This window comes from Bombina bombina, chromosome 6 (genome assembly GCF_027579735.1).
Source record: "Bombina bombina isolate aBomBom1 chromosome 6, aBomBom1.pri, whole genome shotgun sequence".
In the NCBI taxonomy this organism is placed as follows: Eukaryota; Metazoa; Chordata; class Amphibia; order Anura; family Bombinatoridae; genus Bombina; species Bombina bombina.
The window spans coordinates 470,643,714-470,671,093 of NC_069504.1; the positions used below are offsets into that span (position 1 = coordinate 470,643,714).

Below are 27,380 nucleotides of genomic sequence, written 5' to 3' on the forward strand. Positions count from 1 at the left end.
GAAAATGACAGCTTCCAGCATTACATCGTCTTGTTAGAATGTGTCATACCTCAAGCAGCAAAAGTCTGCTCACTGTTCCCCCAACTGAAGTTAATTCCTCTCAACAGTCCTGTGTGGAACAGCCATCGATTTTAGTAACGGTTGCTAAAATCATTTTCCTCTTACAAACAGAAATCTTCATCTCTTTTCTGTTTCAGAGTAAATAGTACATACCAGCACTATTTTAAAATAACAAACTCTTGATTGAATAAGAAAAACTACAGTTAAACACTAAAAAACTCTAAGCCATCTCCGTGGAGATGTTGCCTGTACAACGGCAAAGAGAATGACTGGGGTAGGCGGAGCCTAGGAGGGATCATGTGACCAGCTTTGCTGGGCTCTTTGCCATTTCCTGTTGGGGAAGAGAATATCCCACAAGTAAGGATGACGCCGTGGACCGGACACACCTATGTTGGAGAAAGCTATATCTTAAAGGGACATGAAAAACAATTTTAAACAACATTCTAATTTACTTCTATTATCTAATTTGCTTAATTCTTTAGATATCTTTTGTTGATATAAAATTATCTTACCCAAAATTTAGGGCCCTTCTTGCATTAGAAGTGGAGCTGACCCGGTCAGATGAGGGGCTGGGTAGAACATGGCGTCCTGGTGACATTTTCTTTACTTCCCATGCCAAAGAGGTAGGTCTGCAAAGTCACAGGAGTTACTGTTACAATTTAGACACGATACAACATGTTATTATTATCGGTTATTTGTAGAGCGCCAACAGATTCCGCAGCGCTAACATGTAACAATTTGCAAGCAAATCTATAAACACATTATCTTTGAAAGGCTTAGGGGGCTGTTTTATTAAAGGGATAGTCGAGTCAAAATTAAACTTTCAGGATTCAGATAGAGCAGCAATTTTATGCCACTTTCTAATGTACTCCTATTATCAATTTGTCTTCGTTCTCTTGGTATCGTTATTTGAAAAGACAAGAATGTAAGTTTAGCAGCCGGCCTATTTTTGGTTCAGCACCTGGGCTGTGCTTGCTGATTGGTGGCTACATTTTGACTAGGCTATCACTTCAAGTCTAACCATGTGTATTGATTATTTACAATCATCAAAAACAGGAGGCATTGTAACAAATGTGCTTTTGAATTTACATAGATGGTGATAATAAACCAAAAACTCAAAAGGCATGAACAAAATGAAAATTCTGTTTGCTTGCAACAAGAAACAGAACATCTTGTGACACCGTGAATCCAGTAAACATTGAATGAAAAACCAAACACAATGCTTGCGGGCGTACATTTAGTCAAAGGCAGAAAAGTGACAGAATGGCGTATTCTCTAATGAAATATCATTGTTTATTTAATAATATAAACATAGATGGTGAAAATTATACTGTTGGCTAAATATATATCTAATGAACTATTAGTTCTTGGGTATCTAGAATCTAACTCTTTAGAATGATGTTTTAGTACATTTCATATCATTTGGGTCAAGCTATACATTTTTTTATCCTTTTGACTATATATTTACATATATTTATGTATTTATATTTATTTATTTATTAGATGATAATCATTATTTTTTGTAATAATTGTTTTCACTACTCACACTGCAAAGTGGTTAAACACATAGATAAGGTCCTACTCAGGAGCTTGCATGCAATGCAGTTCCTGAGCTAAACACAGCTGGAGATTGGTAGGGTTGTGCAACTGCTGCTTAGGACCAGCTGTTCTCTGTAGCTCCCATGCTGAAATGTATCTATGTATTTAACACACACCCGCAAAGGGGCAAGCAGTGAAACAATTTAAAGCATTTAATACATGTCGGTTACAGAGCTTTGCGTATTCCAATGTAGCTCGGCAGCTCGCACTGATGCCTACGCAGAAAGCAGGTGGGAGGTAAAACGCGCAATTAGTATAAAGTCAGCAACTTTACTTCATTCAACATTGGTAATCTAATAACGTATTCCAAAACCCCTAAATTTAGCATCACTTTAAATGTAAAACAAAAAAGAATCATAGTTGTGAAAGCCTGTGATTTAAAAAAAACAACAAAATGGTTAAATAGCGCTGAGGAGAAATGATCCAGTTCATGGCTCACATGAGAGCTGTGGCACAGCATCCCAGCGCCCGAGCATAAAATATGTCTCAGCAACAGAAGCCTAAATCATGAGCACAAAAAATATATTATTGCTCCCTGGTGCAGGGCTACTTCAGGACACCCCATAATAAAGATGATAAATTGAAACATGTCTTTGCCAAACGCTAAGAACACACAGAAGTGCACGAGTGGTACTTACCTGCTCTGCGCATCAGTTTTTTCTAATTTTTCTTGAAGTTGGATCCAATCAATTAGTGCTTTAAAATCTCTCACATAATTATCCAACATCATGAGCACTTCCTAAAACAAAACACAAAACATGTTCTTCATTTATGTATAGCTTAGAGGAGGGTGACCTGAAAGAAAGCTACAATTATATTAAAGGAGTTAAAGGGAGATGAAACTCCATTTTTTTATTTCATAATTCAGATGGATTGTACAGTTTTAAAAAAGAACTCACCAATTTGCTTCTGTTATCAAATGTACTTTATTCTCTTGGTATCCTATGTTGAAAAGCAGGTAGGTATGCTCAGGAGCTTGCATGTGTTTAGAACACTGTATGACAGCAGTTTTGCAAGAATGACTTTAACAATGTTATAGATTGTGAATACACTGCTGCCATCTAGTACTCAAAAGCATTCTTGCAAAACTGCTGCCATAAACTGCTCTAGACCAGGGGTCGACAAATTTGTTAAGCATTTTGGAGCCAGTCAAAGTTTTAGGATCCAGACAGTGTTATTTGTATATAGATATATGGAGTATAACTGAAAATGTTAGGAGCCAGGGGTATAATTCTAGGAGCCACTGGTTTTGTGGCTTCTGGGTTTGTTGAACTCTGCTCTAGACGTGCACAATACCTAGCTAGGTATTCTCTTCAACAAAAAATACCAAATACATTTTATAATAGAAGTCAATCAGAAACTTTTTTTTTTTTTTAACTGTATGCTCTGTCTAAAGTGTGAAATAAAAATGGGCTCCATGTTTCTTTAATAAAGCTGAGGATGGAAGTATTTTTCACAAACATACAGCGTCATCAAGACAAGCGGTCATGATCTCAGTTGGAGGGTTCCAGGTTCAGGAATGTGTGTGCACTTTCCAACAGGGTAGTTGATTCATGGCATAGACTATCAATGGAGGTGATAAGAAAAAAATACTGTAAGGGAATTCCAAAATGTGTGGGATATGCATAAGGATATTGGGCTAGATTACAAATGGCGAGTTATTTAGAGCTTTCACTTGAGTGCAAACACCGCAGGAAGTAAACTTTTTACGTGCACAGGTTAGCACGCTTATTTCAAGCTTCCAATGTTCTTCACATAGAAGAAAAAGTTATTTTTATTTTTAACTATCTATCTATACATAAAGAGAAGTGCTCTCTCAGGAACAAACAAACTCAGTAACTTTTAGCTTGTTCTATAGCGATTTACCACCTGGGAGCAGCTTCTTTTTAGCCCAGTAATGCTTTTCACATAGAAGAAATTTCCTGTAGTATTTCAGTCTGATCCGGCCTATCACATAGAACAAGGAACAAGGAATTGCCTGGTATTTCGGCGCTGGACTGTTCGCAATAGGCGGGATCAGACTGATATACTACAGGAAAGTTATTATCTGTGAAAAGCATTACTGGGCTAAAAAGAAGGTGGTAAATCGCCATAGAATAACAAGATATTGAACTGGTTGTTTGTTCCTGAGAGTGCACTTCTGTGTGTGCGTATATATATATATATATATATATATATATATATATATATACTGTATATATTTTAATGTATTTATGTTGTGTTTGATGCACATTTATATTTCACTCTAACCCTTTATGCAAGGTCTTCACTCATGCTATCCCGACAACTGCAATTTTACACTGTACTCGACAGTGCACATTTACTTTCAACCTGTATTACGCAAGTTTGTGAGTTCGCAATATTGCAATATTGTGCCCGCAGTAAGGTTAGCGCGCCACTTATAATTTAGCCCGATGTGTATACAAGAAATATCGTACAACAACAAGGAGAAATAAATATAGGTTTCTCTCCTCTTAAAGAGATGCATCTGCCGTCGGGATAGCCACTCCCACTTCAATATCAATTAAAGGGACATTGTACACTAAAATTTTCTTTGCATAAATGTTTTTTAGATGATCCATTTATAAAGCCCACCTGGGAGTGTTTTTGTAAAAAAAAGTATAGTTTTCCTTATTTTTTAATAACATTGTGCCAATTTACAGACTCCTAACCAAGCCCAAAGTGTCAGATGTATACGTACGTTTATATTAACAGGAGCATGCAGCAGTCTGTAATCTGTCTTTTCATAAGTTGGGAAGTGGGGGAGAGGGGGTCTGCTCTTCTTGTTTTCCCAGCCCTTTACACTAGATTTTTAGATCGGTATCTGTGCATATTCTTCTTTATAGTAGTGTCTATTACATGCAGTTATTTGAAAATTGGTATACACTGTCCCTTTAAGCTTGTACCTCCAAAGCAAATCTAGGCAGAATCAACTATTTTTAACAAGGGGTTGACAACATTGTAAAACACATAGCAAAACATAGGTCTGCTACAGGTTATTCGTAAAATTACAAAAGGTTCAACAACAACTATTAAAGCTCCAGAACTGCAGCTTAAAAGCTGCTCTTTTTATCTCTAGGTTATTGTTTACATACAGCCATTATTTGGAATAGTTTGTTAACAACTACAGTTATGATATTAAAGAACACAAAAGAACTCTGATATTTGAAAAAAATGTTAAAGGGATCAGCACCCTGGATAGCATTTGCTTATCGGTGGCTACATTTAGTCACTAATCAGCAAGCGCAACCAAGGTTCTGAATTTTGACTAGACTATTCCTTTAAACATGCAACCTTGTTTATATAGTACCATCAGAAAAATAGTACAGTTCATTTATCAAAAAGGTAAAAGTTGTTGTTTTTAAAGAAAGAAATTGGGTTTAGTATCCCTTTAAGTTAGCTGAACCAAACTAATCATTAAAAATCATATCATACAGACTACATGTAATTCCATCACTTGTCTCTAATAACTATACAAAAAAGTTTATTGACTATAGAGCGCTTTTCTAGGATTTCTCCATCAGTGAAATAGGCATCTAGCCCAAAACCTGTAGGATTGTTGCATGAGGAGAGGACTTTTAACTTAACTGCTGTACTCTCTCATAGCAGTGTTGCCATTTACTTTTATACTCATTGATAATTACATTTAATATATCTGCTGAAAGCAAGTATGAATTCATTAAAGCTTTTTGTAAAGCTACTAACAAATCTCTCCAGCAACTGAGCAGCCTACGAACAATTCAGCAGATTTGACTGTCTACCTGAAATAATAATTCCTCTTAATCGGTTGGTACTATGCTCCCACTAATGTACCCTATATTCTTCATCCACCAATCGCACTGTAAAAAAATATCACCTGACAGCCCAAATCCCAAACGTGGTACAGGTCAGTAAACTTCTATCAAAATAATAATAATGTATAGGAAAATGAAACTGAATGATTTACACAAACCTCTGTAACAAGCAGTAAATAAGAGAAGGTTCCATCAGTTATAATACATTATTCACTCCTAGACAAAGAGGTCATTTATTGTCCTTTCCTTCCTACACTAAGCACTCAGCTTCATGCCTATATACTGAGCAGAAACAATAATGATGCCCATTCCTGGAGCTGCTGTGTAGCAATGAAGGAGCTCTCCTCCTCCCCCTTCCTAGCTGCTACCTGTCTAAAGGAATGCTCAGTTCACCTTATCAGGCTGATCGGTCTGTGTGCCATATGAGCTGAAACACAAGTCGTGTTTTCCGAACAAGGGAATACAAACAGGACAAGCTGCAGCGGGGGCTCCATCTCCATTCATGCACATCTCTCTCCGGACATCTCACTAGCAGCTGGACAAAAGTGTTTTGGCTGCAACGGATTCGATTGGTTTGTAATTAATTCTAGTCACTGGCGCACACGGCAGGACTGTTGGCGCCATCTCTTTGTCCTGATGACACTTTATACCGAGACGCCAGGACCCATGGGCCCAGCACATCAATACAGCTCTCTTGTTCACCGACAATGCTCCTAGCAGCAGATATACCCAATGGTGCTGAAGCAGTGGAAACTTCCACCATAGGACAGTATTTAGGGTAGAAGCCAAACAAGCTTTAAATTGTCTTGTATGTGAAGGTCGAATGTATATGTTAAAAAAAGGGTATCTTACAAAGAACATCCATAACAAAGATGTATGTAATAGTGTACAAACCTTTATGTCACAGTATCAGAAATAAATAAAACGGAGTAAACTTACACACTGGAAAAACTCTTTTTATTCAATGGGTGAAAAAACCTGTCAGGCAAGCTCTGATATACGTCTATGCAGCACAGCTTATATACATTTCATAGCATGTAATGATTCTATGTATCTCTGTATGGTATAGTGCCTGTTATATAGAAGATATTGGAGGGCACAACAGTAAATTGTTATTTTAGAAATGGCTCAGGCTATATATATATATATATATATATATATATATTGTCTGTGAATGGAAAAAGTTGCAAAAACAATCTAGAAAATTACTGAGTGTTCATAAAGTGTAGAGAGCCTCATACACTTGGTCTCAAAGACAAATACTTGAGAGCCAGTATTAACTGCCGTGGTGCAGACCCATTTAATTATTATAAGCACATATGTTTAAAGGAGAAAAAGTGACACATAATAGTGACACTAACAAAAGACTGGGATTTCAGCACTCTTTAAAAAATAATAAAGTACAGCACTCATGACTGATACAATATCAAAAATTGGGTTTATTGTGTACCAAGCTGAACAAGAAACCTGGACAGTACAGTATCAAAAAATGCATAAAACACTTGGTTCATACATAGTAAAGAACTAAAATATATGCTAGAACAGAATCTAGAATATAAAAGGGACCAGTCCCAGTGACTACCAAACTGTCACAATTATAAACATACAAAGCGTAAGCCTTATCTTCACAAAGATGTGTGAGTAGATAGGATGTTCTTAACAAGGTTTGACAGACCGTTCACGGTTTTAGTAATAAACTGAAACAACCGAAAGGAGAGAACAACCACTATCTAGACGCAACATGAGGCAGATACAGTCATTTCGTTTATCAAATGACATGAATAGTAAAAGTAAACAGTGCAAAGATATAGCTTCAATTCACATAGATGTCGAAAAAACGAAAAAAACAGGCTATAAGATAAATATGCTTATGTTTATACCAACAACCTCAATGCAAGCGTGTTAAGCATAACGATTCAGGTATACATCAATGCAAGCGTGTTAAGCAGAACGATTCAGGTATACATCAATGCAAGCGTGTTAAGCAGAATGATTCAGGTATACATCAATGCAAGCGTGTTAAGCAGAACGATTCAGGTATACATCAATGCAAGCGTGTTCAGCAGAACGATTCAGGTATACATCAATGCAAGCGTGTTAAGCAGAACGATTCAGGTATACATCAATGCAAGCGTGTTAAGCAGAACGATTCAGGTATACATCAATGCAAGCGTGTTAAGCAGAACGATTCAGGTATACATCAATGCAAGCGTGTTAAGCAGAACGATTCAGGTATACATCAATGCAAGTGTGTTAAGCAGAACGATTCAGGTATACATCAATGCAAGCGTGTTAAGCAGAACGATTCAAGTATACATCAATGCAAGCGTGTTAAGCAGAACGATTCAGGTATACATCAATGCAAGCGTGTTAAGCATAACGATTCAGGTATACATCAATGCAAGTGTGTTAAGCGTAACGATTCAGGTATACATCAATGCAAGCGTGTTAAGCGTAACGATTCAGGTATACATCAATGCAAGCGTGTTAAGCGTAACGATTCAGGTATACATCAATGCAAGCGTGTTAAGCATAACGATTCAGGTATACATCAATGCAAGTGTGTTAAGCATAACGATTCAGGTATACATCAATGCAAGCGTGTTAAGCATAACGATTCAAGTATACATCAATGCAAGCGTGTTAAGCAGAACGATTCAGGTATACATCAATGAAAGCGTGTTAAGCAGAACGATTCAGGTATACATCAATTGAATAGCAAGAGCAGTTTTTTGCTCTCTGCTTACATTCTGCTGCGACTACAGCTTTTTGCAAATGAAAGTTTCTCAATCCAACAGAGCTTCACTAACTTTTAACTGGTATTGAATGGACTGCTCTCTCCGCATTGACTGCTCTTGCTATTCAATTGATGTATACCTGAATCGTTCTGCTTAACACGCTTGCATTGATGTATACCTGAATGGTTATGCTTAACACGCTTGCATTGATGTATACCTGAATCGTTATGCTTAACACACTTGCATTGAGGTTGTTGGTATAAACATAAGCATATTTATCTTATAGCCTGTTTTTTCGTTTTTCGACATCTATGTGAATTGAAGCTATATCTTTGCACTGTTTACTTTTACTATTCATGTCATTTGATAAACGAAATGACTGTATCTGCCTCATGTTGCGTCTAGATAGTGGTTGTTCTCTCCTTTTGGTTGTTTCAGTTTATTACTAAAACCGTGAACGGTCTGTCAAACCTTGTTAAGAACATCCTATCTACTCACACATCTTTGTGCAGATAAGGCTTACGCTTTGTATGTTTATAATTGTGACAGTTTGGTAGTCACTGGGACCGGTCTCTTTTATATTCTAGATTCTGTTCTAGCATAGATTTTAGTTCTTTACTATGTATGAACCAAGTGTTTTATGCATTTTTTGATACTGTACTGTCCAGGTTTCTTGTTCAGCTTGGTACACAATAAACCCAATTTTTGATATTGTATCAATCATGAGTGCTGTACTTTATTATTTTTTTAAAGAGTGCTGAAATCCCAGTCTTTTGTTAGTGTCACTATTATGTGTCACTTTTTCTCCTTTAAACATATGTGCTTTTATATACCGGTATATATATATATATATATATATATATATATATATATATATATATATATATATATATATATATATATATATATATATATATATATATATATATATATATATAGTGACAGAGGTCAGGAGATTGCTTATAATACAAAATATTTTTCCCCACAAATCATGCAATGTTCATGGTGTTATTGAAAATTTACTATTTTATTTTGTATCACAGGCCAGAAACCCACTATACAGTTTGGATGTGGCAGAGAATAGCAGGTGGGGACCAGGTCCTGGTTTTCCCCCCACAAGTTCTCACACCTACAGCTAATTAATGACAATAAGCACTTGTTTAGTGTGTGCTGAGTGCTGTTAGAGAAAACCTATGAGAGAGACAGAAAATGCTAATGCTAAGCTATGGTCTTAGGGCTCGATTTATCAAGCTGGGGCGGACAGGGGTGTACATATTCGCCCCTGTCCGCCCCAGCTCACCTCTGGCAGGAAGCCTTTGTAATATAGGGCTCACGTGCCCACGTACAGCCAATAACGCGCGGGCAGGTGCTGACAATCTCCCCAGCAGAAGACCACACAGAGTGCCACTCTTGTCAGCTAAGAACAGGAAACTTAGGCTACAATTCGCACAGGCTCACCAAAATTGGACGTTAGAAGATTGGAAAAATGTTGCCTGGTACAGTTTGGATGTGGCAGAGAATAGCAGGTGGGGAATCCGGTCCTGGTTTTCCCCCCACAAGTTCTCACACCTGCAGCTTATTAATGACAATTAGCACTTGTTTAGTGTGTGCTGAGTGCTGTTAGAGAAAATCTGTGAGAGAGACAAAAAATGCTAATGCTAAGCTATGGTCTAAGGGCTCGATTTATCAAGCTGGGGCGGACAGGGGCGTACATATTCGCCCCTGTCCGCCCCAGCTCAACTGTGGCGGAAAGCCTTTGTAATATAGCGCTCGCATGCCCATGCACAGCCTATATTACAAGCAATTAAAGGATTCATTACATAAAGATTAGAGAGAAAAAAGGTACAATCCTTTTGCAAAAAAAAAAAAAAAGCCAATTTGCAGTTGTAAGCTTTCATGACACTGAAGTCCCCATCATGCAAGAAAAACATAAAGTACACTTTCTCCAGATCAGATATTGTATTATATGGTTTAAACAGACAAATGGTTGCACTAATGCAGCGCTTCTATTCACTTGACTTAAAGGAACATGAAAGTCATGAGTAAACTTTCATGATTCTGAGAGAGCGTGCAATCTATGTCCCATTAACTTCTGTTATTATCTCTTCATTTTGGTACCCTTTGGTGAAACTTGTGTGCATATCTTTAGCACTTTATGTCACATTGTTACAAATATTACTGCAAAGACTGGTGCCATATACAAGCTCCTCAGCCTATCTAGATATGCTGAAAGTTAATTTTGCCTTTCACTTCACATTAAGGAAGTCTAAAGTTGCCCACCTTTAATGTTCTAAAATAAAATGTTATAGGAGTAGCTAAGGAGGTTTTCTGAAGAGAAATGTTGATTTTAGAAGCAGTAAATTGTTTGGGTTTATAGCATCAAACAGCACAACTAACATACACCACCTAGATTACGAGTTTTGCGCTATAGAGGGTGCGAAACAAATGCAACAAAAGTTGCGTTATTTCGCCCTCCATAGCACTGCCATTACGAGTTTTGAAAATGCTGCCTTGTGCATGCGATATGGTTTGCGATGAGCTCCATACCGCACAAAATCCAAGCGCTGCTTTGACGTGCTCGTGCATGCTTTCCCCATAGAAATCAATGGGGAGAGAATGAAAAAGATCTGTATCGCAACCCCATTGATGTGCATGGGGAAAAAAAACAGTTAAGTTTAAGCCTAACACCCTAATATAAACCCCACATCTAAACACCCCTAATCTGCTGCCCCCGACATCGCCGACACATGCATAAATTTATTAACCCCTAATCTGCCACCCCTGACATCACTGCCACTGAAATAAATCTATTAACCCCTAATCTGCCGCTCCCGATATCGCTGCCACTATAATAAAGTAATTAACCCCTATTCCCCGGCACCCCAACATCGCCCACACTATAAAAAAAATATTAACCCCTATTCTGCCACTCCCCGGCATCGCCGCCACTAAATAAAGTGATTAACCCCTAAACCTCTGGCCTCCCGCATCACTGCCACTAAATAAACCTAGTAACCCCTAAACCGCCAGCCCCCACATCGCAAAAAAACTAAATCAAACTATTAACCCCTAAACCCAACAACCCCCTAACTTTAAATTAAAATTACAAGATCCCTATCTTAAAATAAATAAAAACTTACCTGGAAAATAACCCCCCCCCCATAAATTTAAACTATAAATTAAAGTAACATTACTATTATACTAAAATTAAAATAACTACAAATTAAAATAATTAAATTACACATTACAAAAACCTAACCCTACTAAAAAAATTAAATCTACAATTACAAAAAATAAGAAATATAGTTTTTGGCGATGTGGGGGGCTGGCCGTTTAGGGGTTAATAGGTTTATTTAGTGGTAGTGATGTGGGAGGCCAGAGGTTTAGGGGTTAAAAACTTTATTTAGTGGCGGCAATGTCTGGGAGCGTCGGAATAGGGGTTAATATCTTTATTATAGGGTGGGCGATGTTGGGGTGCATGGGAATAGGGGTTAATAACTTTAGTATAGTGGTGACGATGTCGGGGAGCGGCGGAAAAGGGGTTGATAAATTTTATCAGTGGCGGCGATGTCGGGAGCGGCAGATTAGGGGTTAATAACTTTAAAATAGTGTTTGTGATGCGGGAGGGCCTCGGTTTAGGGGTTAATAGGTAGTTTATGGGTGTTAGTGTACTTTGTAATAGTTTAGTTATGAGTTTTGTGTAACTGTTTTTTTGCGTAAAACTCATAACTACTGGTCTCAGATTGCGGAATGGATTGTGTCGATATAGGCTGTAACGCAAGCTTTTTAGCCTCACCGCAAAACTTGTAATGGCAGCGCTATCGAAATCCACACAAAAAAGTAATTTTTTCGAGTGCGGGACTGACGTTGCGTTACAGGCTAAAAGGCGTGCGGTACAGCTATACCGACAAGACTCGTAAATGGCTGCGTTGCTGTTTTAATGCTGAAATGACCATTTTTCAATATTAAAAAACAAACGCAAAACTCGTAATCTAGGTGATATTCAATCAGTTTGACTTTGCAGTATGTCAATAAAGAATGAAGCTGACGAATTACAACAGTGCCACCTTGAGACAGATATGAGACTTACAATGAGAAAAGAGTATCTCAATATATATAGTTGCTAAAGCTACAGTGCCTGTTAGCCACTTCATAATATTCTGACTACATTCCTATGTAAAATGTAGGATTTATTAATTGTCAGGATTACACATAGTTGCCACATACATGTCGTATCTCAGACAACCTTTAATACCTATACTGTATTTGAGATTATTATATATATATATATATATATATATATATATATATATATATATATATATATATATATATATATATATATATATATATATATATATATATATATATGTATATATATATACATACATTCATTAAAATTATGGTGGAGATAAAAATTTGAGATTAAAAATCTCCATGTCTCAAAAGTAACTCAATGATAAAAGTTTTGCATAGTAAATTAGCACATCTAGGGAGTATCCCAACTTGTTTACTACTTACCTAGATGTGATAATTTCCTATGCAACAATTTTATTATTAATATACAGTGTATATATAGTCGTATGCAAAAGTTTAGGCACCCCTGAAAATTTCCATGATTTTCATTTGGATCAGAAATTTCATTTTGATCTATCAAATCAAGGACCCAGTAATATTTCAGCAGTGCAATGAGGTTTATTGGATTAACAGAAAATGTGCAATATGCATCAAAACAAAATTAGACAGGTGCATAAATTTGGGCACCCAAAAGAAATATTGCATCAATATTTAGTAGAGCCTCCTTTAGCTTCCTATAGCCTGTAATGAGTGTCTGGATTCTGGATGAAGGTATTTTGGACTATTCCTCCTTGCAAAACATCTCCAGTTCAGTTAGGTTGGATGGTTGCCGAGCATGGACAGCCCGCTTCAAATAACCCCTCAGATTTTCAATGATAATCAGGTCTGGGGACTGGGATGGCCATTCCAGAACATTGTACTTGTTCCTCTGCATAAATGCCAGATAGATTTTGAGCAGTGTTTTTGGTCGTTGTCTTGTTGAAATATCCAGCCTCAACGTAACTTCAACTTTGTGACTGATTCCTCAACATTATTCTCAAGTATCTGCTGATATTGAGTGAATCCATGCAACCCTCAATTTTAACAAGGTTCCCAGTACCGGCACTGGTCACACAGCCCCACAGCATGATGAAACATCCACCCCTTGTTATGACCAAATATTTCAATCTTTGTTTCATCAGTCCACAGCACCTTCTTCAAAAATGAAGCTGGCTCGTCCAAATCTGCGTTTGCATACCTCAAGCAACTCTGTTTGTGGCGTGTGTGCACAACAGGCTTCTTCCGCATCACTCTCCCATACGCTGAATTGTTGAACAATGCACAGTGACGCCATCTGCAGCAAGATGATGTTGTAGGTCTTTGGAGGTGGTCTGTGGGCTGTTTTTGACCGTTCTCACCATCCTTTGCCTCTCCAATATTTTACTTCTGGCCTTAACAAGAACTGTGCCTGTGGTCTTCCATTTCCTCACTATGTTCCTCACAGTGGACACAGAGTTTAAATATCTGCAATAGCTTTTTGTAGCCTTTCCCTAAACCATAATGTTGAACAATCTTTGGCCTAGATTTAGAGTTTGGCGTTAGCCGTGAAAACCAGCGTTAGAGGCTCCTAACGCTGGTTTTAGGCTACCTCCGGTATTTAGAGTCATTAAAAAAAGGGTCTAACGCTCACTTTTCAGCCGCGACTTTTCCATACCGCAGATCCCCTTACGTAAATTGCGTATCCTATCTTTTCAATGGGATTTTTCTAACTCCGGTATTTAGAGTCGTGTCTGAAGTGAGCGTTAGACATCTAACGACAAAACTCCAGCCGCAGGAAAAAAGTCAGTAGTTAAGAGCTTTCTGGGCTAACGCCGGTTCATAAAGCTCTTAACTACTGTACTCTAAAGTACACTAACACCCATAAACTACCTATGTACCCCTAAACCGAGGTCCCCCCACATCGCCGCCACTCGATTAAATTTTTTTAACCCCTAATCTGCCGACCGCCACCTACGTTATACTTATGTACCCCTAATCTGCTGCCCCTAACACCGCCGACCCCTATATTATATTTATTAACCCCTAACCTGCCCCCCACAACGTCGCAGCCAGCTACCTACAATAATTAACGCCTAATCTGACGACCGCAAAGCGCCGCCACCTACGTTATACTTATGTACCCCTAATCTGCTGCCCCTAACACAACCGACCCCTATATTATATTTATTAACCCCTAATCTGCCCCCCTCAACGTCGTCTCCACCTGCCTACACTTATTAACCCCTAATCTGCCGAGCGGACCGCACCGCTATTATTATAAAGTTATTAACCCCTAATCTGCCTCACTAACCCTATAATAAATAGTATTAACCCCTAATCTGCCCTCCCTAACATCGCCGACACCTAACTTCAATTATTAACCCCTAATCTGCCGACTGGAGCTCACCGCTATTCTAATAAATGTATTAACCCCTAAAGCTAAGTCTAACCCTAACACTAACACCCCCCTAAATTAAATATAATTTTAATCTAACGAAATTAATTAACTCTTATTAAATAAATGATTCCTATTTAAAGCTAAATACTTACCTGTAAAATAAATCCTAATATAGCTACAATATAAATTATAATTATATTATAGCTATTTTAGGATTAATATTTATTTTACAGGTAACTTTGTATTTATTTTAACCAGGTACAATAGCTATTAAATAGTTAAGAACTATTTAATAGCTAAAATAGTTAAAATAATTACAAAATTACCTGTAAAATAAATCCTAACCTAAGTTACAATTAAACCTAACTCTACACTATCAATAAATTAATTAAATAAAATACCTAGAATTATCTACAATTAAACCTAACACTACACTATCAATAAATAAATTAAATACAATACCTACAAATAACTACAATGAAATAAACTAAAATAAACTATCTAAAGTACAAAAAATAAAAAAGAACTAAGTTACAAAAAATATTTACAAACATAAGAAAAATATTACAACAATTTTAAACTAATTACACCTACTCTAAGCCCCCTAATAAAATAACAAAGCCCCCCAAAATAAAAAAAATGCCCTACCCTATTCTAAATTACTAAAGTTCAAAGCTCTTTTACCTTACCAGCCCTGAACAGGGCCCTTTGCGGGGCATGCCCCAAGAAGTTCAGCTCTTTTGCCTGTAAAAAAAAAACATACAATACCCGCCCCCAACATTACAACCCACCACCCACATACCCCTAATCTAACCTAAACCCCCCTTAAATAAACCTAACACTAAGCCCCTGAAGATCTTCCTACCTTATCTTCACCATACCAGGTTCACCGATCGATCCAGAAGAGCTCCTCCAATGTCCTGATCCAAGCCCAAGCGGGGGGCTGAAGAGGTCCATGATCCGGCTGAAGTCTTCATCCAAGCGGGGCAGAAGAGGTCTTCCATCCGATTGAAGTCTTCATCCAAGCGGGATCTTCTATGGTCATCCATCCGGAGCGGCAGGATCCTGAAGACCTCCGACGCGGAACATCCATCCTGGCCGACGACTGAACGACGAATGACGGTTCCTTTAAATGACGTCATCCAAGATGGCGTCCCTCGAATTCCGATTGGCTGATAGGATTCTATCAGCCAATCGGAATTAAGGTAGGAATATTCTGATTGGCTGATTCCATCAGCCAATCAGAATCAAGTTCAATCCGATTGGCTGATCAGCCGGATCATGGACCTCTTCAGCCCCCCGCTTGGGCTTGGATCAGGACATCGGAGGAGCTCTTCTGGATCGATCGGTGAACCTGGTATGGTGAAGATAAGGTAGGAAGATCTTCAGGGGCTTAGTGTTAGGTTTATTTAAGGGGGGTTTGGGTTAGATTAGGGGTATGTGGGTGGTGGGTTGTAATGTTGGGGGGGGGTATTGTATGTTTTTTTTTACAGGCAAAAGAGCTGAACTTCTTGGGGCATGCCCCGCAAAGGGCCCTGTTCAGGGCTGGTAAGGTAAAAGAGCTTTGAACTTTAGTAATTTAGAATAGGGTAGGGCATTTTTTTATTTTGGGGGGCTTTGTTATTTTATTAGGGGGCTTAGAGTAGGTGTAATTAGTTTAAAATTGTTGCAATATTTTTCTTATGTTTGTAAATATTTTTTTATTTTTTGTAACTTAGTTCTTTTTTATTTTTTGTACTTTAGTTAGTTTGTTTCATTGTAGTTATTTGTAGGTATTGTATTTAATTTATTTATTGATAGTGTAGTGTTAGGTTTAATTGTAGATAATTATAGGTATTTTATTTAATTAATTTATTGATAGTGTAGTGTTAGGTTTAATTGTAACTTAGGTTAGGATTTATTTTACAGGTAATTTTGTAATTATTTTAACTATTTTAGCTATTAAATAGTTCTTAACTATTTAATAGCTATTGTACCTGGTTAAAATAAATACAAAGTTACCTGGAAAATAAATATTAATCCTAAAATAGCTATAATATAATTATAATTTATATTGTAGCTATATTAGGATTTATTTTACAGGTAAGTATTTAGCTTTAAATAGGAATAATTTATTTAATAAGAGTTAATTAATTTTGTTAGATTAAAATTATATTTAATTTAGGGGGGGTGTTAGTGTTAGGGTTAGACTTAGCTTTAGGGGTTAATACATTTATTAGAATAGCGGTGAGCTCCAGTCGGCAGATTAGGGGTTAATAATTGAAGTTAGGTGTCGGCGATGTTAGGGAGGGCAGATTAGGGGTTAATACTATTTATTATAGGGTTAGTGAGGCGGATTAGGGGTTAATAACTTTATTATAGTAGCGCTCAGGTCCGGTCGGCAGATTAGGGGTTAATAAGTGTAGGCAGGTGGAGGCGACGTTGTGGGGGGCAGATTAGGGGGTTAATAAATATAATATAGGGTTCGGCGATGTTAGGGCAGCAGATTAGGGGTACATAGGGATAATGTAAGTAGCGGCGGTTTACGGAGCGGCAGATTAGGGGTTAATAATAATATGCAGGGGTCAGCGATAGCGGGGGCGGCAGATTAGGGGTTAATAAGTGTAAGGTTAGGGGTGTTTAGACTCGGGGTACATGTTAGAGTGTTAGGTGCAGACGTAGGAAGTGTTTCCGCATAGCAAACAATGGGGCTGCGTTAGGAGCTGAACGCGGCTTTTTTGCAGGTGTTAGGTTTTTTTTCAGCTCAAACAGCACCATTGTTTCCTATGGGGGAATCGTGCACGAGCACGTTTTTGAGGCTGGCCGCGTCCGTAAGCAACTCTGGTATCGAGAGTTGAAGCTGCGTTAAATATGCTCTACGCTCCTTTTTTGGAGCCTAACGCAGCCTTTATGTGGACTCTCAATACCAGAGTTATTTTTATGGTGCGGCCAGAAAAAAGCCGGCGTTAGCTTTTCGGGTCTTTACCGACAAAACTCTAAATCTAGCCGTAAGTTTTCAGGTCATTTGAGAGTTGTTTTGAGGCCCCCATGTTGCCACTCTTCAGAGGAGAGTCAAAGAGAACAACAACTTGCAATTGGCCACCTTAAATACATTTTCTCATGATTGGATGCACCTGTCTGTGAAGTTCAAGGCTTAATGGGCTCACCAAACCAATTGTGTGTTCCAATTAATCAGTGCTAGGTAGTTACAGGTATTTAATAATATATATAATATTAGGAATGGGAGAAAATCTGTATTTGGCACAAATATTTCTATTTTGAAAAGAAGGGGTCTAATCTTTCCTCTCCTTTAATTGGTAGGTGATTTACATAAGAATGCCAACCACAAACCTTATGTTTTATAGTGTAAAGGGAAAAGGAAGCATAAAAACACTCGGTAGCTACCTGGTGATCATTCTGACAACAATCACCTTACTGAACCATATAAATATTGGACTTAATTTCCAACAGAATTCATAGAGGAACACAGCACCCCTCTTTAGAAAAAATAGCTAGTAGCTGTTAGTCACAGCAATAACAAAAAAACAAAATCTACTGTTGCTTTTTTGTCAGTTAATAAAATACACATCAGTTTAAAGAGGGGAGCTGCATCAATAAAATAAGGAAATTCATTAGTTTTAAAATAATTCCAGCCTAGTCAGATCTTTTATTCCTATGCTTTACTGACTTAAAGTGCAAAATGACACATCAGGTTTAGTTTATATTTTTAATGATCAATTTATATTTTTTGTAAAAGTGATATCATATTCAATTTTAGCCATAACCAGTTTGGTTTAGAAGAAATACAGTTTTTTATCTATTTTGTTTCTTTCATTTTGAAGAGTTTATGATTCATGTGGGTAACTGAAAGAAACACTGATACTGATGTTTAAATGCAGAGTACAAAGGTCTGAGAGAAATCGTTAGCACAGTGTTAAGAAACGGCTCCAGTGAAAGGGTTAAGAAATAAACTAAAGTTCAGGAAGAAAGCATACACACAGAGAAAGAGAGACACACACAGAGAAAGAGAGAGAGAGACACACACAGAGAAAAAGAGAGAAATAGAGACACACACAGAGAAAGCGAGAGACACTGTGAAAGAGAGAGCGATAAACAGAGAGACACACACAGAGAAAGAGAGAATTGAAATAGAGAGACACACACACAGAGAGAGAGAGGAATAGAGAGACACACATAAGAGAAAGAGAGAGAAATAGAGAGACAGAGAGAGAGACACACAGCGAAAACTTAAATTATGCTTACCTGATCATTTTCTTTTCTTCTGACGGGAAGAGTACACAGCTGCATTCATTACTTTTAGGAATTAAGAACCTGGCCACCAGGAGGAGTCAAAGACACACCAGCCAAAGGCTTAAATACCGCCCCCACTTCCCTCATCCCCCAGTCATTCTGCCAAGGGAACAAGGAACAGTAGGAGAAATATCAGGGTGAAAAAGGTGCCAGAAGAATAAAAACTAAAAAACGGCCGCCCCAGAAAAAACATGGGCGGGGAGCTGTGGACTCTTCCCGTCAGAAGAAAAGAAAATTATCAGGTAAGCATAATTTAAAGGGCCATAATACCCAAATGTTTAAACACTTGAAAGTGATGCAGCATAGCTGTAAAAAGCTGATTAGAAAATATCACCTGAACATCTCTATGTAAAAAAGAAAGATATTTTACCTCAAAAGTTCCTCAGTAGCCACCTCCCATTGTAAAGGATTTCTAAGCAGCATATTAGTATGTCTGTCCCGGGACAACTGAAAGGATGAGCTTCGTGCACTCTCATATTATTTCACCAATCAGGTAAAGGAAGCTTACTATGAAATCTCATGAGAGTTAATTCAAATCTCATGAGATCACAGTAAGAGTTCATGACCTCAGCACTGCTGATGCTGATTGGCTGCTGTTCATTTCTTCATTTTTTAAGTTTTTTTACCTGCAGCTGGGAGCAGCTGAGTATAACTTTTTACACAGAACTTACTCTGGTGAGCTGAGGAAATTGTGAGGTAAAATATCTTCCTTTTTTACATAGAGATGCTCAGGTGATATTTTCCTGTCAGCTTTTTACAGTTATACTGCATCAGTTTCAAGTGATTTAGCATATGAGTATTATGTCCCTTTAAGTTTTTCTTCTTAAATGGGAAGAGTCAACAGCTGCATTCATTACTTTTGGGAAACAATACCCAGGCTATAGAGGACACTGAATGCAAACAAAAGGCGGCACCTTCGAAAGGGGACCACAGCCTGAAATTACCAGATAAAAAAAAACGTAACACTTAGACACAAGGGGTTAAAAACCTGAAAGGACCCAGTAACTGCCCATCAGTTAAACACCCGCAAGGCCGACCTAAAGACTACTCAGAATCTCTAGAATCCATTGAGCACAAAAAACCCAGAGGAACCAAGTCCCGCTGGCTTTCTGCTCGCACAGAGGTAATCCCCGACGGAGGACCCATAAGGATCCAAAGGACCACCAACTATGGTAAAAAAATCCCAAAACGACTACAGCAAACCCAAAGTTGCAAAAGATAACCACCCAGGGAATGACACCCTAGAAGGACAAGGACCAGGGATCAACTCCACACCTATGAAGAGCGATCACGAGAAGAACCAAGGTCTACCCTCAGTTCCTTAACACAACACCATACACTTATGGTGCTTCAAGGAAGCCACAGGCTCCTCCCTGTACCACAGTTTAGTAGACACAACCACTAAAAATAGGCAATATAGGAAGAAACCCATTTGGAAAGCTATCATGTGAAAACACCCAGCCACCTCTTAGCTCCAGCCTCAAGACAGTAAGGCTGACCCTAAGCCATCATGGGAGATCATCCACAGAGAATGTCGAAAAATATCGACGGCAACTCTCGCCTTAGAAGAACATCCAACACCAGCAGCATATGAAATCAGTGGAGGGATGAAACCCTGTGAACCCCCCCACCAGAAAGCAGGAGACCAGATTAGAAAGTTGCCACAGCAGGTCTCAAACTCCAAGCCTACAGCTACTAGGCAGGGTAGAGATCCCATAGGCTACCTAGACCTGCATCAACTGGAAGTACACGGTCAAGACTCAGCAGAGCAGTCAGATCCCCGACCCCCACTCCGAGGAAACGGACCCAGTCCAAAGTGATTGGCAACGTCCGAAAAACAAAGAATATAAAATTCTTCAAACCATACCTCAGAAGAAAAAGGAGGGCCTAAAAGGGAACGACCCCATGGGGAAACAACTCTGACCATCATTTAAATTTCGCTTGCAACTACAAGCCATGAAAGAAATACTACATGCTCGGGTTCCAGAACCTCTACACTGCTCCCTCCTAAGAGGGACCACTCCCAACCAGAGAGAAAAACACTAAACTACAGTGTCCCAGTACCAGAATCCAACCCTAGGGCACTTTTGCACGCAAGAAGGACAGAAACCCTCGAAAACGGGAAGTTAAGGACCTTGGGGCCTCAATGGAAACTGTATTCAAAAACCTCCCCGGAGGAGGACAAACGCAAAGCAACCGCTTCCACAGCCATAAGAGAAGAGATGAGAGAACAGTGAAACCAAGTGATAAGAGACCATTCGGCCATACCGACAGCTCAATGGAAACAGACAACTACAAGCCCACATCAAGGTGCAATAAAGGCCCCTGACGATCACTGTCAGATCCCACCGGAAGACAGCAAGCTAACCCTCAGGTAGATACCAGAAGGGACAAGCCGATGTTACAAACCTAAAGGTTTGAAACCGGACCGCCCCGGACCGATCCAGATCCAGACTTTGAAGAGACATGGTCATAAACTAGACCCCCAGAACCCGAGACTGGTCAAAGTTCAAACCCCCTGAGGAACTACCAAGTTACCTCATACGGAGAAGTGTACCTTGGGCAGTGCATCCCACATCCCAATGTCCCTAGACATTGGACGCCTGAAGGAGATTGAGACCTAAAAGCCTAGAAAGACAACTTAGCAGGCCGAAGAAAAGGGCAACCAGCACCCGGGGAGCGTCCAAAACCAGGACCCTCTGCTTGTAACCACTACAGGCTAGATCTCTTAGGGAGTCGAAGTGGAACCCCCCAACTAAAGGTCAAGTGATTACATGGAACAGGCACCATTGGAAGGATGAAAAGCCGAGTCAGCCCAGCCAGGATTTGGACCATTGACCTTGGGTCTTTAGAACAGTCTTTATTGAAGTCAGGGTGTTTTACGAACTGAGCTACCTTTCTGGCCTACAATCCCTTAGGATGAGAAGTGATAATATCACCAAAACCCCTAAAGGATCAGCCTCCCGGAAAATCCTGTACCTCACAGGAAAAAACGGTGGGAGCCTCACCACTCCTGGCAGACCAGTCGACCACGAGATGCAGGGGGAAAAACAACAGGGAGTAACCCCAACACCTGTGCTCCCTAAAAAGCATGCAACACACTAAAAAGGGACTTGGTAAGGAAGACACAGACGACCCCACCACCCAAGAAGGGCAGCAAGTAGCCCTAGCAACCTACGAGAGGTACTGACTAGGCCACAAAAAAAACCTCCAATCCATGGGAAATGGAGGAACTTCGGTTCCATGGCCAAAAGTCCACTCACGAGGAGCCGCAGCAGTGTCAGGGTGCCAGGAATCAGACTGAGACGAGAAGTGCAAAAATAATCACACCTTTATTAATAGCAAAAAATAATAAAAAGTCCACAAGTCAAATAACAAGCAAGGAATCAAAACCAGAGCTGGTAGTCAGAGGAGCCGAGTCAGGAGCCAAAGCGAGTAGCCAGACGAGCCGGAATCAGGAACAAGGAGAACAAAAGAGTCAGGAACAAGCCAGGGATCAGGAACCAGGAAGGACGTCAGACAGCCAGGTAATACACAGGAGCTCTAACAAACAGGTCTGAGACAACGCAAGGGCAAAGCATACTGAACAGAGGCCCTTTAAATAATAAGTGATGACATCACAATTCTGAGACTGAATCCTATCTCACACAGATGATGTACACCAGTCTGGCCATAAAAGGAAGTGCAGGAAATGTGCAGCATCACACAGTATGCACCAGACAGCAAGAGAGGTGAGTAAAATGGCTGCCAGTAGCACATGGTAAACAAAACAGGGAAAAACCCTGACAAGCAGGCTCCGAGTCCGGAACCCCCTCAATAGTAGGAACAGGAGGAGGACCGATGTAATTCCTCCGTCATCTAGTAAAGGTAACAAGAACAAAACGAACACTTAACAAAGTGAACACCCAGCACACCGGCACCACGTGGGTGACATGAACCATAAGGAACAGCCGCTAGCGCCCAACCAGTACCCACCTGGTACGAGAACACTCCGAAACCGTCCATGGTCCAAGAAAAATCGAAGCCCCCGAAGGGATCGATAACATAAACTATACACATATCCAATATCCATGTGACATTTCTCTGTTTACTATGTTAATCTGTATTGTATGTTGTCAAGCTGTGAACTTTGTAAACCCAATAAAAATTATTGAATCAAAAACTATAAACATATCCTGTGACGAAAGGCAAAGAATGACTGGGTGATGAGGGAAATGGGGGAGGTATTTAAGCCGTTGGCTGGGGTGTCTTTGCCTCCTCCTGATGGCCAGGTTCTGAATTCCCAAAAGTAATGAATGGAGCTGTGGTTCTTCCCGTTTTAGAAGAAAAGAGAGAGAGAGAGAAAGAAAGAGAAAGACTGACACACACACACACAGAAAGAGAGAGAGAAAGAGAGAGAAATACACACACAGAGAAATTAATACATATTAAATATGAACATTGCATAAATATGTTTTATATAAAAATGATTCTGTTCAATACTGAATTGTACCCATGTGGTTTCCAAGTTTGGCTGGGATATCCCTTTAACGGCAAAGGGCTATAATGCACTTATATATTTGTTTATATATGTGTACATATATATTAATGTTTTTATATGACAACAATTAAAATTATGTGGAGGCGAAAAACAGAATTTATGTTTACCTGATAAATTACTTTCTCCAACGGTGTGTCCGGTCCACGGCGTCATCCTTACTTGTGGGATATTCTCCTCCCCAACAGGAAATGGCAAAGAGCCCAGCAAAGCTGGTCACATGATCCCTCCTAGGCTCCGCCTACCCCAGTCATTCGACCGACGTTAAGGAGGAATATTTGCATAGGAGAAACCATATGTTACCGTGGTGACTGTAGTTAAAGAAAATAAATTATCAGACCTGATTAAAAAAACCAGGGCGGGCCGTGGACCGGACACACCGTTGGAGAAAGTAATTTATCAGGTAAACATAAATTCTGTTTTCTCCAACATAGGTGTGTCCGGTCCACGGCGTCATCCTTACTTGTGGGAACCAATACCAAAGCTTTAGGACACGGATGAAGGGAGGGAGCAAATCAGGTCACCTAAATGGAAGGCACCACGGCTTGCAAAACCTTTCTCCCAAAAATAGCCTCAGAAGAAGCAAAAGTATCAAATTTGTAAAATTTAGAAAAAGTGTGCAGTGAGGACCAAGTCGCTGCCTTACATATCTGATCAACAGAAGCCTCGTTCTTGAAGGCCCATGTGGAAGCCACAGCCCTAGTGGAGTGAGCTGTGATTCTTTCAGGAGGCTGCCGTCCGGCAGTCTCATAAGCCAATCGGATAATGCTTTTAATCCAGAAGGAGAGAGAGGTAGAAGTTGCTTTTTGACCTCTCCGTTTACCAGAATAAACAACAAACAAAGACAAAGTTTGTCTGAAATCCTTAGTAGCTGCTAAGTAAAATTTGAGAGTACGAACTACATCCAAGTTGTGCAACAAACGTTCCTTCTTTGAAACTGGATTAGGACACAAAGAAGACACAACTATCTCCTGGTTAATGTTTTTGTTAGAAACAACTTTTGGAAGAAAACCAGGTTTAGTACGCAAAACCACCTTATCTGCATGGAACACCAGATAAGGAGAAGAACACTGCAGAGCAGATAAGTCTGAAACTCTTCTAGCAGAAGAAATTTCAACCAAAAACAAAACTTTCCAAGATAATAACTTAATATCAACGGAATGTAAGGGTTCAAACGGAACCCCCTGAAGAACTGAAAGAACTAAGTTGAGACTCCAAGGAGGAGTCAAAATTTTGTAAACAGGCTTGATTCTAACCAGAGCCTGAACAAAGGCTAGAACATCTGGCACAGCTGCCAGCTTTTTGTGAAGTAACACAGACAAGGCAGAAATCTGTCCCATCAAGGAACTTGCAGATAATCCTTTTTCCAATCCTTCTCGAAGGAAGGATAGACTCTTAGGAATCTTAACCTTGTCCCAAGGGAATCCTGCAGATTCACACCAACAGATATACCAAATTATTTGGTAATTTTTCTGGTTACAGGCTTTCAGGCCTGAACAAGAGAATTAATAACAGAATCTGAGAACCCTCGCTTTGATAAGATCAAGTGTTCAATCTCCAAGCAGTCAGCTGGAGTGGGTCGAACGGACCTAGAACAAGAAGGTCTCGTCTCAAAGGTAGCTTCCATGGTGGAGCCGATGACATATTCACCAGATCTGCATACCAAGTCCTGCGTGGCCACGCAGGAGCTATCAAAATCACCGACGCCCTCTCCTGATTGATCCTGGCTACCAGCCTGGGGATGAGAGGAAACGGCGGGAACACATAAGCTAGTTTGAAGGTCCAAGGTGCTACTAGTGCATCCACTAGAGCCGCCTTGGGATCCCTGGATCTGTACCCGTAGTAAGGAACTCTGAAGTTCTGACGAGAGGCCATCAGATCCATGTCTGGAATGCCCCACGGTTGAGTGACTTGGGCAAAGATTTCCGGATGGAGTTCCCACTCCCCCGGATGCAATGTCTGACGACTCAGAAAATCCGCTTCCCAATTTTCCACTCCTGGGATGTGGATAGCAGACAGGTGGCAGGAGTGAGACTCCGCCCATAGAATGATTTTGGTCACTTCTTCCATCGCTAGGGAACTCCTTGTTCCCCCCTGATGGTTGATGTATGAACTTGGCCCTCGCTAGCTGAGGCCAAGCTTTGAGAGCATTGAATATCGCTCTCAGTTCCAGAATATTTATCGGTAGAAGAGATTCTACCCGAGACCAAAGACCCTGAGCTTTCAGGGATCCCCAGACCGCGCCCCAGCCCATCAGACTGGCGTCGGTCGTGACAATGACCCACTCTGGTCTGCGGAAGGTCATCCCATGTGACAGGTTGTCCAGGGACAGCCACCAACGGAATGAGTCTCTGGTCCTCTGATTTACTTGTATCTTCGGAGACAAGTCTGAATAGTCCCCATTCCACTGACTGAGCATGAACAGTTGTAATGGTCTTAGATGAATGCGCACAAAAGGAACTATGTCCATTGCCGCTACCATCAAACCTATCACTTCCATGCACTGCGCTATGGAAGGAAGAGGAACGGAATGAAGTATCCGACAAGAGTCTAGAAGTTTTGTTTTTCTGGCTTCTGCCAGAAAAATCCTCATTTCTAAGGAGTCTATTATAGTTCCCAAGAAGGGAACCCTCGTTGACGGAGATAGAGAACTCTTTTCCACGTTCACTTTCCATCCGTGAGATCTGAGAAAGGCCAGGACAATGTCCGTGTGAGCCTTTACTTGAGGAAGGGACGACGCTCGAATCAGAATGTCGTCCAAGTAAGGTACTACAGCAATGCCCCTTGGTCTTAGCACCGCCAGAAGGGACCCTAGTACCTATGATAAAATCCTAGGAGCAGTGGCTAATCCGAAAGAAAACGCCACGAACTGGAAATGCTTGTCCAGGAATTCAAACCTTAGGAACCGATGATGTTCCTTGTGGATAGGAATATGTAGATACGCATCCTTGAAATCCACCTTGGTCATGAATTGACCTTCCTGGATGGAAGGAAGAAGTGTTCGAATGGTTTCCATCTTGAACGATGGAACCTTGAGAAACTTGTTCGAGATCTAAGATTGGTCTGAACATTCCCTCTTTTTTGGGAACTATGAACAGATTGGAGTAGAACCCCATCCCTTGTTCTCCTAATGGAACAGGATGAATCACTCCCATTTTTAGCAGGTCTTCTACCCAATGTAAGAATGCCTGTCTTCTTATGTGGTCTGAAGACAACTGAGACCTTTGGAACCTCCCCCTTGGAGGAAGCCCCTTGAACTCCAGAGAATAACCTTGGGAGACTATTTCTAGCGCCCAAGGATCCAGAACATCTCTTGCCCCAGCCTGAGCGAAGAGAGAGAGTCTGCCCCCCACCAGATCCGGTCCCGGATCGAGGGCCCGCATTTCATGCTGTCTTGGTAGCAGTGGCAGGTTTCCTGGCCTGCTTTCCTTTGTTCCAGCCTTGCATAGGTCTCCAGGCTGGATTGGCTTGAGAAGTATTACCTTCCTGCTTAGAGGACGTAGCCCTTGGGGCTGAACCGTTTCTGCGAAAGGGACGAAACTTAGGTTTATTTTTGGTCTTGAAAAGACCTATCCTGAGGAAGGGCGTGGCCCTTGCCCCCAGTGATATCAGAGATAATCTCTTTCAAGTCAGGGCCAAAGAGTGTTTTCCCCTTGAAAGGAATGTCAAGCAATTTGTTCTTGGAAGACGCATCCGCTGCCCAAGATTTTAACCAAAGCGCTCTGCGCCACAATAGCAAACCCAGAATTTTTTCGCCGCTAACCTAGCCAATTGCAAGGTGGCGTCTAGGGTGAAAGAATTAGCCAATTTAAGAGCACGAATTCTGTCCATAATCTCCTCATAAGAAGAAGAATTACTAATAATCGCCT

At 40.1% G+C, this 27,380-nt stretch overlaps 1 protein-coding gene across 1 annotated transcript in view; it reads right to left on the reverse strand.

The window, feature by feature from the left end:
• The window catches only part of SCAPER (S-phase cyclin A associated protein in the ER), a 907,354-nt gene that overhangs the window by 688,294 nt on the left and 191,680 nt on the right, over positions 1 to 27,380 (reverse strand). Inside the window, exons 5-6 of the mRNA XM_053719295.1 lie at positions 2,298 to 2,398; positions 573 to 689 (exon numbers count right to left, since the gene is read on the reverse strand). Of these exons, the coding sequence (XP_053575270.1) occupies positions 573 to 689; positions 2,298 to 2,398 (218 nt within the window). The remainder of the gene's footprint in view (positions 1 to 572; positions 690 to 2,297; positions 2,399 to 27,380) is intronic.